At 44.0% G+C, this 18,137-nt stretch overlaps 1 protein-coding gene across 2 annotated transcripts in view; it reads right to left on the bottom strand.

Moving 5' to 3' along the window:
- usp43b (ubiquitin specific peptidase 43b) overlaps positions 1-18,137 on the bottom strand; it is a 131,451-nt gene that overhangs the window by 81,699 nt on the left and 31,615 nt on the right. For both annotated transcript variants that reach the window (XM_079829865.1, XM_079829866.1), the window contains exon 3: positions 6,068-6,177. In XM_079829865.1, coding sequence (XP_079685991.1) covers positions 6,068-6,177 — 110 coding nt within the window. The remainder of the gene's footprint in view (positions 1-6,067; positions 6,178-18,137) is intronic.

Below are 18,137 nucleotides of genomic sequence, written 5' to 3'. Positions count from 1 at the left end.
CTTTCGGTGCCTATTTATCCTATTTATACGTTCATCTCAGCGCCATCATAATTCAATGATTTTAACTAAATTCAGTCAGTTGCTAAAAAGTTTTTCATACATCAAAGCCAGGAATGCAAGAAGTGCTGCACAGGGTGTAAAGTCCTTGGACTACCTTTGTTTCTGAAGTTTTTCATACATTCAGAAGGTGGAACCCATTTGAAACCGTGATATTAAATGGTATACAAATATTTTGATAGTTTGAGAGTGTATATTAATTTGCGTGCTGAGTTGTGTTCTTTTGGTGTGATTTGCTTGTCACTATTCTCTGATTGAAGGAGATTTCTGTGCAGAATCATTGGTATGTAGTTTTTTTTTTACCAGGAATTTTGCTGTTAAACATGATTTATGATGTTGTAGCTGATGATAGGTCTGTTTTTAAAGGTTTATAAGTTATATTAAAAATCAGTTCCACTATATGGAGAAAATAAATGGGATTTTAACTTCCAAAACTCAACTGCTGTGCTCTATTGGTGGATTCCAAAGGGTCTGCAAGTTTATTGGCTGATCTATCTATTTTTTATAAAAGAAAGAAAGAAAAAAATCTATTGCTCTCCTCATTTGTAAGTCACTTTGGATAAAAGCGTCTAGTCAAGTCAAGTCAACTTTATTTATATAGCGTTTTTAACAATGCAGATTGTTTCAAAGCAGCTTTACAGTGTTAAACAGGAAAATAATGCAACAGAATTTTATTCGGCCGTATAGCCGTTCTGGAGAAAACGGTGATGTCATCAGTTCAATTAAATTATCATACAGTGACAGTGTGGGCTTTAGATCAGTAATTAGATCAGTGATTTAGTTTATATGGTTAATTTAGTTTACTAATTAGATTTATTTGGATATTTAGTTGAAAAATTTTGTGTCCCCAACTGAGCAAGCCGAGCCAGAGGCGACAGCGGCAAGGAAACCAAAACCCCATTAGGTGACCTAATGGAGAAAAATAAACCTTGGGAGAAACCAGGCTCAGTCGGGGTGCCAGTTCTCCTCTGGCCAATTAACAAACAGCGTATTATTATTATTCTGACAACTTTACAGGTCAGAGGTCATAATAGTTCGGAATATTCGAAAGATCGGAGGCAACACACCGGAGACGGGTTTATTGAGGATACGGTGTTGATTAAATAATTATTAAATAGGAATAATCGAAATATCAGAGTTATCACGCCGGAGACCGGTTTATTGAGGATGCCGTATTGATGAAACAATTATTAAAGTGCAATATTTGAAAGATCGGAGGCAACACACCGGAGATGGGTCTGCTAAATTATTCAATGAAGCGAACAAAATGAAAAATGTTTAAGGTGTTATTTGTGTTTTTCATTTTTAATGAGCAACAACACTGATGAAATGGCAGATATTTCGCTACTGATTTAAAAGTACAGCAAAAAAACATGAGTTACTTCCTTTAGGAGCAAATGTCTAGTATGCTGTCATGTTGAAAACTAATTACAGTTCTCACGAATGAGCGGTTTAAACTGCGTCACACATTTAATCAGTGTTTTTATGTCCGCCTGTGTAGATATTTGTGTTTATGTGCTCAGGCTTGCTGATGTCTGGACTGCAGGCCAGGTGTTTGTGCAAAACTTTTTTCTCAGCAGTTGGGAGATGAAAAACAGTAATTTTCTACTCATGTCAGTGATTCATCTTAAAATGTATGTAAAATGAACAAATAACCAGCTAACAGCAGATGGAGGGTGGGGAAAAAAGAGATGTGGATGCCAAAAGAGAAGGATAAAGTAATGTAATGATGTCTCAAATGACAGTGAGAACACAGGTAACAGCTTAAGCGAGGCTGGATGAGTGACATAAACTGTTAAGACGCATGTCAGTTAAGAACTGCAGCGAAGGCACTGGGCAAAACTGCATCTGCTAACTGCATATCACCCACTGGAGCGCGAAGAAGATTGAGAGGGAATATGAGAACTCTCTTTAGAATGTGATTCAAACTCTCACAATATATTATATTATACATAAACGGTGTGAAAGACAAACTTTATATTTAAAGGTGATGTTTTTGTCTAAACACAGTAATATGTCAACCAGTGGAGTTTGAGGCGGGACTATTGCTGCGTTCCATTTACCTCGGAGGAGGGATGTTGAAGGGATTATCTACAGGGATTTTGCACAGATATAGTATGTCGACAAATAGAGGTTGGATGGTACTGTGTGCACCACTGAGTTTGAGACACAGACAAATAAAAGTACTAATAAACAATGTATTATACTGTTTCACTGAAGTTCACAACACTGACTATAAGCGATCCACTGAAAAGCTCCTACTGGGGACTGGGACTTTCCCACTTCCAAGGACAAATGGAATGCACTATATCGTTTTAGATGACCAGTGGAAGACAAAAAGTTAAAAAAAAACATTATGTTTAAAGGTTAATTTAGTGACTCTAATGGCACAGAAATGACACATTTGACATTTTATTTAGGCGTAAAACATGTTAAGTTAACAAGGGTGCTCTGATCAGGATTTTTGGGGCCTATTACAGATCACTGGAAGTGACTATTTGCAGATATGATCACCAATACCAATCAACAAATTAAATAATACTATTCTTAACAACAATGTATTTTAAGTAGGGCCTATAAAAAAATTAAGAGATGAGAAGGTATCACGAATTGGTAACTTTTTATTTATTGGCAAGCAACATGTGCAACATATTTGATTCCCTCTCTTAGAGGTGATTAGGAACAGCTTAGAGTTTAACAAATATAGCATTCCTGGGAAATAAATAATAATAAAAAGTAATAATAAATAACAATAAAAAGTCTTTATCAACAGAAAGTAATCAAATGTAAACACAGCATAGTCTTTATTAAATATAGATTAATCCTACTAAATGTACTAAAGAGAAATGGAGTGATTTTCTCTTTGTCTTTTCTTGTTTGATTAACATTAATGACAGATGGCAGCAGGTTTACTAGGCTGCTGTCACTTTAAGACTGAATGTACGGATCCAATACTGTTACACATGCAACTGTTTATATTCATTTAAGACATAACCGACAGTGTTTAAGAGCATACACTCTAAAAAATCTTGGGTTTATTTTTTCTACCCAAATCCTGGGTTTGGATTATTTTTTCAGTGTTTGGGTAGTTTTTTTTTGTAATCCAGATCTGGTCAGACGCAATAACCCAGGGGTTGAGTTATTTATTGCGGCATTCGTTGCCTTTTTTCGACCTCTCCAGGAGAGAGCAGTGCAGCTCCGTCAAATTGGTCCATGTCTTCAGTAAAATACAGGTTTGTGTCAATTTTATTGTATCTATAAATTCGTTATTGTGCTGTATATCATTTAACCTTATGCAAAGCAACATACAGGGTTGTGATGTGAGTCACCTAAACGAGTGTCGTATCGGTCTTTTCACGTGATGGAAACGCCTGATGCCTTGCTCTTGCATAAAATGTTATGATTTTATTCAAAAAGATACAGAATAGAAATACTTAGGATGTTAAAATATGTTTCCAGAACTTTACACTGATTGTTTATGGACAGGTTATGGAGTCAGTCACCGCATATTTTGGCTACGAGTGAGACACAAGGCAGTGGTCTAAAGGTAGAAGTTCACTTGCTGAACTTAATACAAGCTCCGGCACGACATCCAGCACTGTTGCACTTGAATTACTCATAAATGTTTTTACTTCTAACAATACATTATAGAAATCAAAAGTAAAATAATGATCAATGATTTTTTTTTTTTAATCTAATTTTTTTAATGTTTCACATTTTTGCAGCTCTTCGGAAGACAATAATATTTTTTCAGCTCAAGTCAGTTGTGATTCAGTTCAGTCCATAACTGTGTAACGTTCATCAATTATGAAATGATTTAAATTCAGCTACTGTATAAGCAGCTTTACAGAAGATAATGGTGTCATTATTTAGCTTGAGTCAGTTCAGTGTTGATTGAATTCCATTCAATCACAGTGCCAATGTTGAGTCAATATTGTTGTGTCGGGCTGGTTGGGTTAGCAATATTTTAAAGCCTCTTCAATTTATATATCGCATAGTGCAATCCTGTAGCTCAACCAGTAGAGCATGGCACTAACAACACCAAGGTAATGGGTTTGATTCGCAAGGAATGCCTAAACTGACAAAATGCCTTGAATGCAATTCCAGTTGCTTTGGAATGGACAAAAGAGTCTGTCAAGTGCATATATGTAAATATATTGAACAGATATTTTAATGGTTTGGTAGACCGTATTAATCACATCAGCACTAAAGAGTTTGGTCACTTGTTGAGTCTGCTTCCATATATGAGGTTACAGTATGTGGTGTCCTACATAGTGTTGGCTTTTAGATAAAGTTTGTTACTACATAAAGAAATACGGCTTGAGGTGTCTGTGCAGTCAGTCTAAATGTGAGGATGGTTTTAGTTGAACCTGACTGGAGGTATTTGTCTTAGAACTTTAAATGGACCACTAAATCAAAGACTTTGCTTCTTTGATGGAGGCTTCAAATGTAGATCCCTTGTGGACAACCAAACCATCTGGCCTGATTGGAGTTGCATGATGGTGATGGTTTGCTTGGATGTTCTGTCTAAGAACAGCTTGCTGCAGTTGGACATATGCTGCATCCCAAATCTGTTGGCTTTATCAATATTCGTTAACACAGATGATAAGCTGGACTGGAGGAAAAGAGGGGACCGTATCCCAGGAGTGAACACAAACTGATTCATCTCAGGTCATAGCAAGTGGAAGGCGTCAGATTTGGGAATTTGGTCCCAATTTTTTTTCTTTTTCCATTGCTGGTCATAAGTCATCATTCTCTTAATACTCAAAGAAAAATGGCAAACATTTTACATTTGTGCAACAGCTTGTCACTGGGGCAGTAACTTAAAAGTACATATTTGTAAATTTTTTACCCCTCAATTTGAACATTTTGTTGCAACATGACCATATTTCTTTTTGATGACTGTTGAATTTCACTTCAACACATTTCATCTCAAACATAAATGTATTAAGTTGATTGTAAGTGTGTTGTTTTAGCATTTTCAATAAAGCAGCTTTCCCCTTTTTCATTGGGGCATATTAATATATAAAATGGACTTGGTATGCTTTAAGAACAGTCCAAAACACAAATACCTGTTGGTTTTAATATGCTTTTTGAAACAAAATAGTGTAGATACATTAACTATCTAGTTAAGATCTGTGCATTTTTTTTATCCTCTTCAGCAATCTCTCCACTTTCACAGATATAAAAGAATCCTCAACCATCACCAATGTGCATTATCCACCTGGATAATGCGATGGCAGCCATATTGTGCCAGAACGCCCACCACACACACTGGTGGAGAGGAGACCGACTAATGAATCCAATCACTGTATGGGGATGATTAGGAGGCCATGATGGACAGAGGCCAATGGGCACATTTGGGTTACACCCCTACTCTTTTTACGAAGGACATCCTTGACATGGTTGTTACAATAGTGTCCCCATCACTATACTGGGGCGTTAGGACCCACACAGACCATAGGGCGAGCACCCCCTGCTGGCCTCACTAACCCCTCTTCCAGCAGCAACCTAGTTTTCCCAGGAGGTCTCCCATCCAGGTACTGACCAGGCACAACCCTGCTTAGCCTCAGTGGGCAACCAGTCTTGGGCTACAGGGTGATATGGCAGCTGAAGTCATAGACATTTACATTGTTACAAAAGATTCTTAAATAAATGCTGTTCTTTTGAACTTTCTAGTCAAAGAATCCTGAAAAAATGTATTCCACAAAAATATCGCACAGCACAACTGTTTTCAACATTGATGATAATAATGAGAAATGTTTCTTGGGCATCAAATCATCATATTAGAATGATTTCTGAAGGAGCATGTGACACTGAAGACTGGAGTAATGATGCTGAAAATTCAGCTTTGCATCACAGGAATAAATTACATTTTAAAATATATTACAATAGAAAAGTTATTTTAAATTGTAATGCTTCAAAATATTATAGTCAGTTTTCACTCTTTTTTCAAAAACAAAAAAAATCTTACAACCCCAAATCTGTTGTGTGTTGCCAGTACACTTACTTGTATTGTGCCTGGAAGTGCTCCTGTACAAAGCTGTGATGTACACCAGGCTGTGTCTGTGGTGGGGTCAGGGTATCAGAGACAGGCTGTTCATCATCTCCTCCTTGATCCTGCAACAAAAAGGTCATTTAGACATTCAGATACTTTGCCCAAGAAGGCCCCATCTTTCCAGGAGGTGCTGGTGAGAATATCGACCTGACTTCTGCCTCACCAAGTGAACCAGTATTGTGCTCTCAACTTGCCAACAGCTAAAATACAGGAGGATAAAAACCACAGGGAGAGCTGATACACACTTTGCATGGTCACAAACCACGATAAAGATAGTAGAGACTGTATGCCTTACAAAAAAAGTCTGTATGTCAAACAAATAGAGAAAGAGGCAGGTGTAGATGCTACAACAAGTAGAACATTTTTAAATTGGTTTCTCCATGAGATGAAAGCAGAGTGAGACCAAAACAAATGAACAATTACCTTCTATCACCCGTTTATTATAATCAAGTTCTGAGGATTTTTGACCACAGTCAAACAACTTTATTTTTTGGGTTTTTTTATCTGTAGGTTTAGTTATAAATTAGGTTGTAATATAAACAAGTAGGTCAAGGCTTGTCAAACTTAAATCTGTAAATGTTCAGAAAGTTCAGACTTTTACTAGCAGCTTAAGTAAAAAAAAACTCGAAAGCATATTGTCCTTATCAAAGCTTTGCAGTTCGATTCAGCCGGTTGGTTCCTTTCAAAGATGTCTGGCAAGGAAACATTTTTGAGAAAACACTCCACCAAATTTCCTCGCTGTCAGCTGAGTCATGTCTGCCCCCTCACTGACAATCTGAAAGCTTTGGAATGTTTGCTTGAAAAGAGGTTTTACATGCAAGAAACCAGGGACACAGCAAAGTCCTGATGAGAAATTCTACTTTTGCTAGTTTATAATTGAAAATGTCTCTAATCACCACCCAAAAGTTTGAGTCATAGGGAGAATTAATTTACCTCCTTTGACCCTCCAGAAGAAATTGCGGTCTTTTCCGCCCCCCTTTCTCCTTCTCTTGTTTTTACCTGTTTTTATTTCGTTCACTCTTTTTCTGCACTAGTCTACTCCTTAGTCTACTCCAGAGCACAAAGAGGAACAAATCCTTTTGTTATAAATAAGAGGTCCAACCTTTTCATAGTTCCTAGAACTATTGACGGAAGTACCCGGATGTTGGCATGTTAGCACCACAGGAACTATGAACGATTTTAGTTCTAGGAACTCCTTTTTGGGGAACTAATTTAGCTCCTACTTCAGAGTAGGATCTAACCCAGCACAATAGGAACTACCAGTAATGCAAATGTACGCTGATTGGCCGAACACAGGCGAAAAAAACAGCACCCGCCATTTTTTTAAAAAGCCATCTACACACACAGATTATAGTCTATATATTTACTCCACAAACTAACTCTACAAAGATGGAAAACAGTGATAGATGGACCTCTCAACCTTTAAGCTCAAGAGAAAATCCAATGCAACTTTGAAGGGACCAAGCAAAAGCTAGGCTAGCAACATTGGACAACATTCCAATGAGAATTAATTTACCTCCTTTGGCCCTCCAGAAGAAATTGCGTTCTTTCCCGCCCCCATTCTCCTTCTCTTGTTTTTACCTGTTTTTCTCTCTTTCACTCTTTTTCGGCACTAGTCTACTCCTTAGCTAATAATTAGGGCCTTGAGTTTCATGTAGAATGGTAGAGCACAAAGAGGAACAAATCCTTTTGTTATAAATGAGAGGTCCAACCTTTTCATAGTTCCTAGAACTATTGACCGAAGTACCCGGATATTGAGGTGTTCGCACCGCAGGAACTAGGAACGATTTAAGTTCTAGGAACTCCTTTTTGGGGAACTAATTTAGCTCCTACTTCAGAGTAGGGTCTAACCCAGCACAATAAGAACTACCAGTGACGCAAATGTACGCTGACTGGCCGAAACACAGGCGAAAACCAGAACCCACCATTAAAAAAAAAAAGCCGTCTACACACACAGATTATAGTCTATATATTTACTCCACAAACTAATTCTACAAACATGGAAAACAGTGATAGATGGACCTCTCAACCTTTATGCTCAAGAGAAAATCCAATGCAAAATTGAAGGGCAAGCGAAAGCTCAGCTAGCAACATTGCTCTTGAATGAATTCTCATTGGAATGTTGTCCAGTGTTGAGTAACAAACTAAAAGCAATGGTCCTGCTAATTTTTCAATAACACAGCTATTCCAGTAACAAGCTACTTTTTTAGCGTTGCTTACTTGTTTTAGATGCATTGTATTGCAGTTTTAGCTTTATACACGAGCACACTAAAGTCATAATCAATCTACACTGTCCCCTCTCTCATAAATTACATTGGAACTAATTAATTCTAGTGCAGTGGTTCTCTGAGTGTGGTACGAGTACCACTAGTGGTACTCAGGCTGCCTCTAGTGGTACGCAGAGGAATCACTAAATAATTTAATGTTAAAACACATACATTTGAATTTAATCTTTATTTGAGTAAAGTTTAAAGTTAAGTACAGTACAGCTTTAATTTAACTTTACAACACATTAAAATGTAATAATTATTGTATCTACCTGTATGTAAGCACAGTGCAGTGTTAATATACAAATTATAATTATGTATGTTAAAGTGGCTGACAACAATAAATATTCTTATTGGGAATAAACTGCCTCGTTTTTGAACTGTGCAGAGTTGTAGCTGAATAGTTAGGCCTACTACGCTACTGTATTTTAATGTTGGTCATTATGGTGGTACTTGGAGAGCCAAATATTTTTTGAGGTGGTACTTGGGATAAAAAGTTTGAGAACCACTGTTCTAGTGAACTGATCAATCTTAAATTATCTGATTCATTCTATTTTGAGTAATTCTAGTGAATTGGTTTATCCACTATGGTCTGATTCATTATGAACAGTTCGTCTGAAATGATCTGATTAATTCTGTTCTGATTAGTTCTAGTGAATCAGGTTGTCCTAAATAGTCTGGTTCTGTCAACCTAAACAGTTTGGCTGAATCCAAAATCACCCCCAATGCCCCCAAATATAGGGCATTATTTGAGGGGACAGCTATTTGTAGTGGTGTCCGAAACCATAGTGGACATTATTGAGTGTTATTCAATCATTCAATCCCACATTGCACAGCGATAACAAGTGTACAGCTGATGTACACTCAACGGCTGTCCGAATTCACTCACTCGTTTTCATTCACTCCTTCAAGTTAACTGTGTTAGTGGACTAACGCAGGGAATAGTGAATGAGGGTTTAGGGGAGATTTCTGATTCAGCCTTTGATTCATTCTAGTTTGATTAATTCTCTGTCCTAAACAGACATTGTTAAATCAGATGTGTTCCAGTGAATCAGTTTGTTGGAACTGTTAATTTTTTATACTGTACTATTTTATTTATTTTTAAATAAATAAAACAGTGATGTGTTTAGCCTTGTGATTTCTACTGAGATCTAAGTACTATGTTCCACAGGCACAACAATATGAAATGCATTGCTGTACGGATACACATTCCATTGTTATCTGTGTAGGGCAGAAAGGAGGAAAAGACTCCAGGCCGTTATTCAACAAGTGGGCTTATCACTTCACTAAATTCTTCTGCCTGCCCCAGCCTGGTTAATGAGTGTTAAGGTCTCAGAAGATAAATGCTCCCAGACCCTAGGGAATGTGTCTCTTGATAGTAACTCAAGTACCACACCATAGAGCTGGAAAGAGAGAACCTATTGTTCACGAATGCATGTGTAAATCGATTTAACTCAATTATAACAATAACACTATCAAATTAATCACAAATAATCACTGAAATCCCCCAGTTGAAGATAATTCAATGATTCTGCCGTAAACATATTGTACAAAAAGTAGCTTTAGAAACCAATATATATATTATTATCATTTAACATAACATCACTGGCCAATGGTCTACAACAAACCATTTTACAGTTGACTTTATAAACTGCAGGTGTTAATTTGATTGCATTCAACATAGAAAGTTAACATTTTTTATACTTTTCGCTGAATTCCTGCACTTTAAAATAAAGGTTGTGGCATAAATGGTTCAATGAAGAACCTTCAACATCTATGAAACCTTTCTATTCCACAAAAGGTTCTTTATAGTGGAAAAAGGGTTGTTTCATTCAATAAAATGTTCTTCACATTAAGAATAAAAATATCTCTTTAAAGAACTGTTCACCAAAAATTGTTTTTTTCAGTAGGGGCTTTCACACCGGAGGAACCTTTTCATAGTTCCTAGAACTATTGACCTAAGTACCCGGATTTTGACATGTTCGCACCGCAGGAACTAGGAACGATTAGGAACTCATTTTTGGGGAACTAATTTAGCTCGCACTCTTAAAAATAATGGTTCTTTGGCGAGGTGTATGGTTCCATGAAGAACCTTTAATATCCAAAGAACCTTTCCATTGCACAAAAGGTTCTTTGTAGCGCAGAAAGGTTCTTTAGACTATAAAATAGTTCGAAAAAAAAGGTTCTTCAAAGAACCTTTCACAAAACGGTTCTTCGGGGAACCAAAAATGGTTCTTCTATGGCATCACTGTGAAACCCCCTTTTTGGTTCTTCCTGGCACCTTTATTTTTAAGGGTACTTCAGAGTAGGGTCTAACCCAGCACAATACGAACTACCAGTGACGCAAATGTACGCTGATTGGCCAAACACAGGCGAAAAACCAGCACCCGCCATTTAAAAAAAAAAGCCGTCTACACACACAGATTATAGTCTATATATTTACTCCACAAACTAACTCTACAAACATGGAAAACAATGATAGATGGACCTCTCAACCTTTATGCTCAAGAGAAAATCTAATGCAACTTTGAAGGGACCAAGCGAAAGCTCAGCTAGCAACATTGGACAACAACCGCAGAAAAATCTAATACCTTTTCATATACTGTCTACGTTCATTGTATAATCGTAAACTAATGAAGACGTAAAATGTTGAGAGCTATGTGCTCAGGCTCTGGTGTTCTCAGCAAAATAAAAGTCACAACAACAAGCGTGGCTTACGTCACTTCAGAGTTCCTACTGGCAGTGTGAAACTATGAATGCAACCAGGAAAATGGCCATAGGGGAACATTTAGTTCTCGGGGAACCACCCTGGTAAGTTGCTAGAACTACCAGGTGCGAAAGCCCCTAATGGCATACCCTTGTAGAGCCTTTATTTTAAGAGTGCGTGTATCTTTGCAGTGTTGAAACTTGTGGATTCGCTGCTTTCTCTGACATAGGTCACAGTGCATTTTAACAAACCTACCACTGAGGTTGCTCTGTGAGTTATAGTGGTCTTTAATTGCTATAATATTAGTCTCGATGGTGCAGACAAACACACTGTTGTTCAATTAAAGGACATTAAGGATAAATTAAATTGTTGAGCTTTGTCTCGCCAGTACTATATTGTTCATGCTTCAAAAAGAATGAGACCGACATCAAAGGGTTTGGTTGACCCACAATGTGATCCTTGTTTTGAGTAGGTGGTAGTGGATGAGTGAACTGGTCCAATCGGAGAAGGAGAGCACAAGCTGCTTGAAACACGGCCAAATGTACCCGGTGCCAAAGGTGTTGTTTGAAAATGGCAGGTTGGGCAGCACTTTGATGTGTTGCATCTGTTTAAGACAGCTTCATCTTTAACTGTGTCCTGACCAGGGAGAGGATCACTTTAGCCTCTTAAATCCACCATGAAGTCAAAATCGACAATTAAGAACTTCCAACAGTCCAATCAATTCCCTATGGACAAATCAATTCCTGGGATTACATGTTTTTTTTTCAGTCAAGAAGTCGTTTCACTCGGATATGCATCCCAACAGGGAAGAAAATATAACTGAAACGTCTCGGTTACGTATGTAACCCTCGTTCCCTGAAGGAGGGAACGGAGACGCCACGTCGGAGTACCGACGAATAGGAATCTCGCTCGCGAGAGCCAATCTACTTCGAGTGTAACTAAACGAGCCAATGCACATTGGCATGCAATGATTGCACCAGGTGCTCATGCCACGCCGTGCGGGTATAAATGAGACACAGGTGATTGCATCAAATCAGCCTTTTGCTGAGGAGCCGAGTAGGTAGACAGGCACCCCAGCAGGGTACAGAGGACATGGCGACGGGACGTGGCGTCTCCGTTCCCTCCTTCAGGGAACGAGGGTTACATACGTAACCGAGACGTTCCCATTCAGTCGGTCACTCTCGACGCCACGTCGGAGTACCGACGAATAGGAATCCCTACCAAAGCGCCATGGCCGCTGCCCCCTTCCAGTGCCCTGTGTGAGCCACCTGAGCTCTCTTACCTGATGAGACGGGGCTCACACCGGGAAGTCCATCACTGCCGTTCCGCAAGACCCGCTCAGTGATTTATTGGATAACACTGGGAAGCGTGCCCTAGTGAAGGGGACGCTGCGGAGCCCACATCGTACCCCGAAGGAGTTATGTGGAGTACAATGCTGAGCCGTAGCCCGCAACGGAGAGAGGGGGCTCAGTCCCATTGACGGGAAGGCTCTCCCAAGGGAAAGACACGGGCTTCCCGTAGGAGCGACCGTGGAAAGATATATGGGATCCCCGTAGGGTCACTCATATAACCCGAGCCCAATACCGGTTCTCAAGGATTCAGCGGCAAGGGGCCTGATGCCAGACGTTCCGCCACGTCCGGCACCGAGGGCGGTGGAGGACTCACAGAGTTTGCTTCTGGAGAATATAAGCGCCGTAGCGCAGCAAGCCGACAAGAGACGGGGCCTCTCAGTGCTTCTACCCGTTTGAGGTGAGAACACAGGAGGAGACCGGCTCTACACGTAGGCTATAGAATCTAGCGAACGTGTTGGGTGTCGCCCAGCCCGCAGCTCTACAGATGTCTGACAGCGAGGCGCCACATGCCAGCGCCCAGGAGGATACAACACTTCTAGTAGAGTGTGCTCGCACCCTGAGCGGACAGGGCACACCTTGTGCTTGGTAAGCCAAGGTGATGGCATCCACTATCCAGTGGGCCATCCTCTGCTTGGAGACAGCCTTTCCCTTCTGCTGACCTCCGTGACAGACAAAGAGCTGATCTGAGGTTCTGAAGCTTGAGTTCTATCCACGTAAACCCGCAGAGCGCGGACGGGACAGCGCAAAGCTAGGGCTGGGTCTGCCTCCTCCGGGGGCAGCACTTGCAGGTTCACCACCTGGTCCCTGAAGGGAGTGGTAGGAACCTTGGGCACATAGCCAGGCCGGGGTCTCAACACCACGTGGGTATCACCCGGCCCGAACTCTAGGCACGATTCGTCGACCGAAAATGCCTGCAGGTCCCCTACCCTCTTGATGGAGGCCAATGCAGCCAACAGCAAAGTTTTCATAGACAGAATCTTTAGCTCTGCTGACTGCAAAGGCTCAAATGGGGCATTCTTGAAGTGCTCTGTTAGCACCAGAGCAAGAACCCAAGAGGGTATGGAGGGAGGGCGAGGAGGATTTTACCGTCTCGCCCCCCTAAGGAACCTGACGACCGGGTCGTGCTTCCCAACCGTCTTACCTTCTACATGGTCGTGATAGGCAGATATTGCAGCAACATAAACCTTGAGGGTGGAGGGCGACAGCCTACGCTCCAACCCCTGTTGCAGGAAGGAAAGCACAGACGCGATCGAACATCTTCAGGGGTCTTCTCGGCGAGAAGAACACCACTCGACGAACAGGTCCCACTTCAAGGCGTAAGCCTGTCTCTTGGGGCCAGACATGAAGGAGGTCTGAACGCGGGTGCCAAAGGGTGCCCCGTCTCTGAGTCAGAAGGTCCTTCCTCAGAGGAATCGGCCAAGGAGGGACTGTCGCGAGGAGCATAAGTTCTGGGAACCAGGTCCGGTTGGGCCAGTACAGCGCCACCAGCAGGACCTGCTCCTCGTCCTCCCTGACCTTGCACAGTGTCTGTGCAAGTAGGCTCACTGGGGAAAACGCATTTGCGCAGCCCCTGGGGCCAGCTGTGCGCAAGGGCATCCGTGCCGAGTGTATCCTCGGTCAGCGAATAGAACCACTGGCAGTGGAACGTTTCTGGGGAGGCAAACAGGTCGACCTGTGCCACCCCGAACGGTCTCCAAATCAGCTGAACCACCTGGGGGGTGGAGTCGCCACTCGCCTAGGAGCGCAGCTCGTGAAAGCTCGTCGGCCACACGGTTGTGCACACCAGGGACATGAATGGCCCGAAGCGACCTCAGACACTTCTGACTCCAGAGGAGATGGCGGGCGAGTTGCGACATGCGACGGGAGCACAGACCACCTTGTCGGTTGATATACGCAACGGTCGCAGTGTTGTCCGTGCGGACCAGTACATCTTTGCCCCGTAACCGCGCTTTGAGGCGGCCCAGAGCAAGATGCACCGCTAGCAACTCGAGGCAATTGATACGCCAATGCAGGTGCGGGCCCGTCCAAACCCCTGACACTGCATGCCCGTTGTACGTGGCTCCCCAGCCCATGGCAGAGGCATCCGTGAAAACCACAGCGTGCCTGGACACCTGTTCCGGGGGCACTCCGGCCCGAAGGAACGAGGGGTCTGACCATGGACTGAAAGACTGGCGGCAGGCCGGTGTGATGCTCACCCGGAGAGTGCCGCGTTGCCACGCCCATCTCGGGACTCGGCCGAGTAGCCAATGCTGAAGCGGTCTCATATGAAGCAGGCCGAGCGGTGTTACTGCCGCAGCGGCTGCCATATGCCCCAGGAGCCTCTGAAATTGTTTCAGTGGAACCGCCATCCTGCCTTGAAACGTGTTCAGGCAGTTCAGCATCGACTGGACACGCTCCTCTGGGAGGCACGCTGTCCGTTCAACCGAATCCACACCGAGAAAAGAGATCCTCTGCACGGGGGCGAGTTTGCTCTTTTCCCAGTTGACCCGAAGACCCAACTGGCTGAGGTGTCTGAGCACCAGGTCCCTGTGTTCTCACAACTGATCCCTGGCTTGACTGTGCTAGAATGAGCCAGTCGTCGAGATAGTTGAGGATGCGAACGCCCTGTTCTCTCAGGGGCACAAGGGCCCCCTCCGTGACTTTCGTGAAGACACAGGGGGACAGGGACAGCCCGAAGGGCAGGACTCTGTACTGATATGTTCGACCCTCGAACGCAAAGCGCAGAAACGGCCTGTGTCGAGAAAGAATCGAGACATGAAAGTACGCGTCCTTCAGGTCGATCGCTGCAAACCAATCTTGGGGACGGATGCATCCGAAAATGCATTTCTGCATGTCTTTTATCTCTTAGCATCTTGAACGGTAGCTTGTGGAGGCTCCGATTCAGGACTCGCAGATCCAAGATAGGTCGTAACCCACCGGTTTTCTTGGGTACAATGAAGTACGGGCTGTATAAGCCGGTCTTCATATCGGCTGGAGGGACCGGCTCTATCGCGTCCTTCGCCAGTAGGACAGCGATCTCCGCACGCAGGGCATGGGCATCTGCGGCATTCACCGAGGTGAAGCGGACGCCCTTGAACCTGGGGGGGGGCGCCGGGCGAACTGAATCGCATAGCCGAGCCTGATGGTCCGAATGAGCCAGCGAGACGGACTGGGGAGCTCTAGCCAGGCTCGCAGAGTCCGTGCAAGCGGGACAATAGGGACCACCGGCGTACCCACCGTGGGGCAGCGAGGTGGAATGCAGGTACCAGGCTGGGGCGGCTGTCTCGTGGAGGCGGCCCGCAGCGCGGTTGTGAGTGTGCGGTGCACACTTACCTGATTCCACGAGAGGGCAGAGGGTACGTGAGAAGGCTAGGTTGCGTCCTCGAACCGTCCACTACTGTCCACTGGCGAAGGAGGAGGATGAGTGTGGTCCGGCGTTTGACCGTCCACAGCTCTCCGAACCCCCTTGGGACCCAGAGATGGGAAGAACTGCTCTTTTTTTTTTTTTTTTGAGAATTTGGGTACCACTGGTTGTGACACCAGCGGCAGAACGGATTTTGACTCAAGATTTTCTACCCGGCCCTCCTCCGGGGAAGAGCAGCCCCGCCCATCTCCCGGTCACCCGTCTCAGAGGTGATGTTTCACCGACCGCTTAAACAGCAGCAGAGACAGGTAGCGTCATCCCCTGCAGGACACAGTAGAGCAGGCTGTGCCAAGTGTTTTTTTTTTTTTGCAGGGGACGACGCCTTTGGCGACGAGCAGACTGAGGGGCGGCCCACGAGGCACTCTGATGGTACGTCGGGGGAGGCTCTTGATTGCCTCAGCCTGCTACCGACTGCGAAGAACTGCTGGGCCCAGTTCTCAACAGTGTCGCCCAAGGCCACCTTGTGAGATGGGAGCATCGAGAAAGCGTACTTTGACGACCACTCACATCTCAGCAAGGCAAGCCAGGAGGTTTTTCTGGACCACTGAGGTGGACATCGTCTGGCCGAGGGCCTGCGCCATGACTTTGATCACGGTTAGTCAACATGCACAGCTCAACCTCAACTCAGAACTACCCTGTGCAGGCAGGGGTGGTCTGCGCACAGCCACCCCACCGTTGAGGGTAGTGAGAGAGGAAAAACTTATGCAGTTTTGGCCCTTTTGGCTTTCCATATCCAAAGAAGTGCCACACTGCCAAGTTTTCCATGCACATCCAGGAGTGATCCCGGGAAGCATGGCTGTTAACTCTGAATCCGATTCAGCGAAGCACACACCATTACAGTGGGCTCAGCATCATCCTCATTCCCAGAGCACAACAGCCCTCTCTCCGATGCAGCGATTGACATCTGATCCTCAGCTGGAGCACTGAATGAAATGCTAGGTTCCCCCATAAGAAGGACCAGCAATTCCACCCAGAGCTGCACAGCTTGCAGTGCGCTAGAGGGGGAGGGGCCCTAGGGGGTTGGTTCCCCGAAGGAGAAGCCCTCCTCTCCTCAGATCACCCCAGCCATTTCACTGAAATAGACCTCTCCTGTTGCCAGGGAGGGCGCTACAACGAGAAATAGGCAAGGGGACAGCGCACCTCGAGCGCAGAGCGAGCGCTGGGTTGCCGTGACAACCCGCGCTACAGCCTAGCACTCAACGGCACACGGCACGCAGAGAAACGAGAGGTCCGTTCGAGTTTCCCCGACGGCAACTCTCGCTGATCTCCGCGGTCTCCCAGAGTGTCGAGCAGACCCGCGGCTGTGCTTTTACACACGAGCGGCGGCTGGCCAACAACAAAGGGGACTCAAGCTTCCCGGAGAAAGATGAGTCGCGACCGGCGTGCCGACGTGGTCATGTTCTCATTAGAAAACATGACCACCCACGAACACAGCCTCAGCATGCGCCCAGACATGTGAAACAGTGTTCGTGGCCATCAGTGAGGACAGGAAACAACCGCATCCAGAAACACACAGATAGAATGTCATCTTTAAAAAGACGCAAGCTCTATCTGTGTAGCTCTTTTAGGGAAACTGCTCTCCGCGGTGCTGAAGCACACAGGGGAATAGTCGCGGCGACACAGACAGGGAAAAAGTGCAGCCTGACATGCGCGCTCTCTCTCTCATAGAAGGCGATCTCTTACCAGCCGTGAAAACGGCTTTTCAGCGCTCTTAATAGCGCACCGAACCAGCTGTGAGAACAGCCTTTTTTTTTTGTTGCTCAAAATAGAAAAAGAAAGAGAGAAATCAACCCCGCTGCAGTGCCGTCACTCCAACACCAAACGAGGAGAGGTCCACCGAAGAGCTTGACTCGTTATAATGTTAACACACGCTTTGTAGAGAGTGATTTTAGGACAAACCATTCACCACTCGGCTCCGAAGCAAAAGGTTGATTTGATGCAATCACCTGTGTCTCATTTATACCCGCACGGCGTGGCATGAGCACCTGGTGCAATCATTGCATGCCAATGTGCATTGGCTCGTTTAGTTACACTCGAAGTAGATTGGCTCTCGCGAGCGAGATTCCTATTCGTCGGTACTCCGACGTGGCGTCGAGAGTGACCGACTGAATGGGAACTTCCATTTCATGCTGACAAAATTGTCATGATTGATTTTAAGGGATTATGTGATTCTGCTGTGCAACCATTAATAGCTGAGAGTTCAAAAACATCAATGCAATCCATTTCGGCAAAAACAGATCATAAAAGTACCATAATCCATCTTACTTATCCGTCATATTCAAATATGGGGTGC

The sequence above is a fragment of the Gobio gobio genome (assembly GCF_949357685.1).
Source record: "Gobio gobio genome assembly, chromosome: 1".
Classification (NCBI taxonomy): Eukaryota; Metazoa; Chordata; class Actinopteri; order Cypriniformes; family Gobionidae; genus Gobio; species Gobio gobio.
Note: the sequence above shows the minus strand (reverse complement) of the source record. Positions and strands in the feature narration are given on the sequence as shown.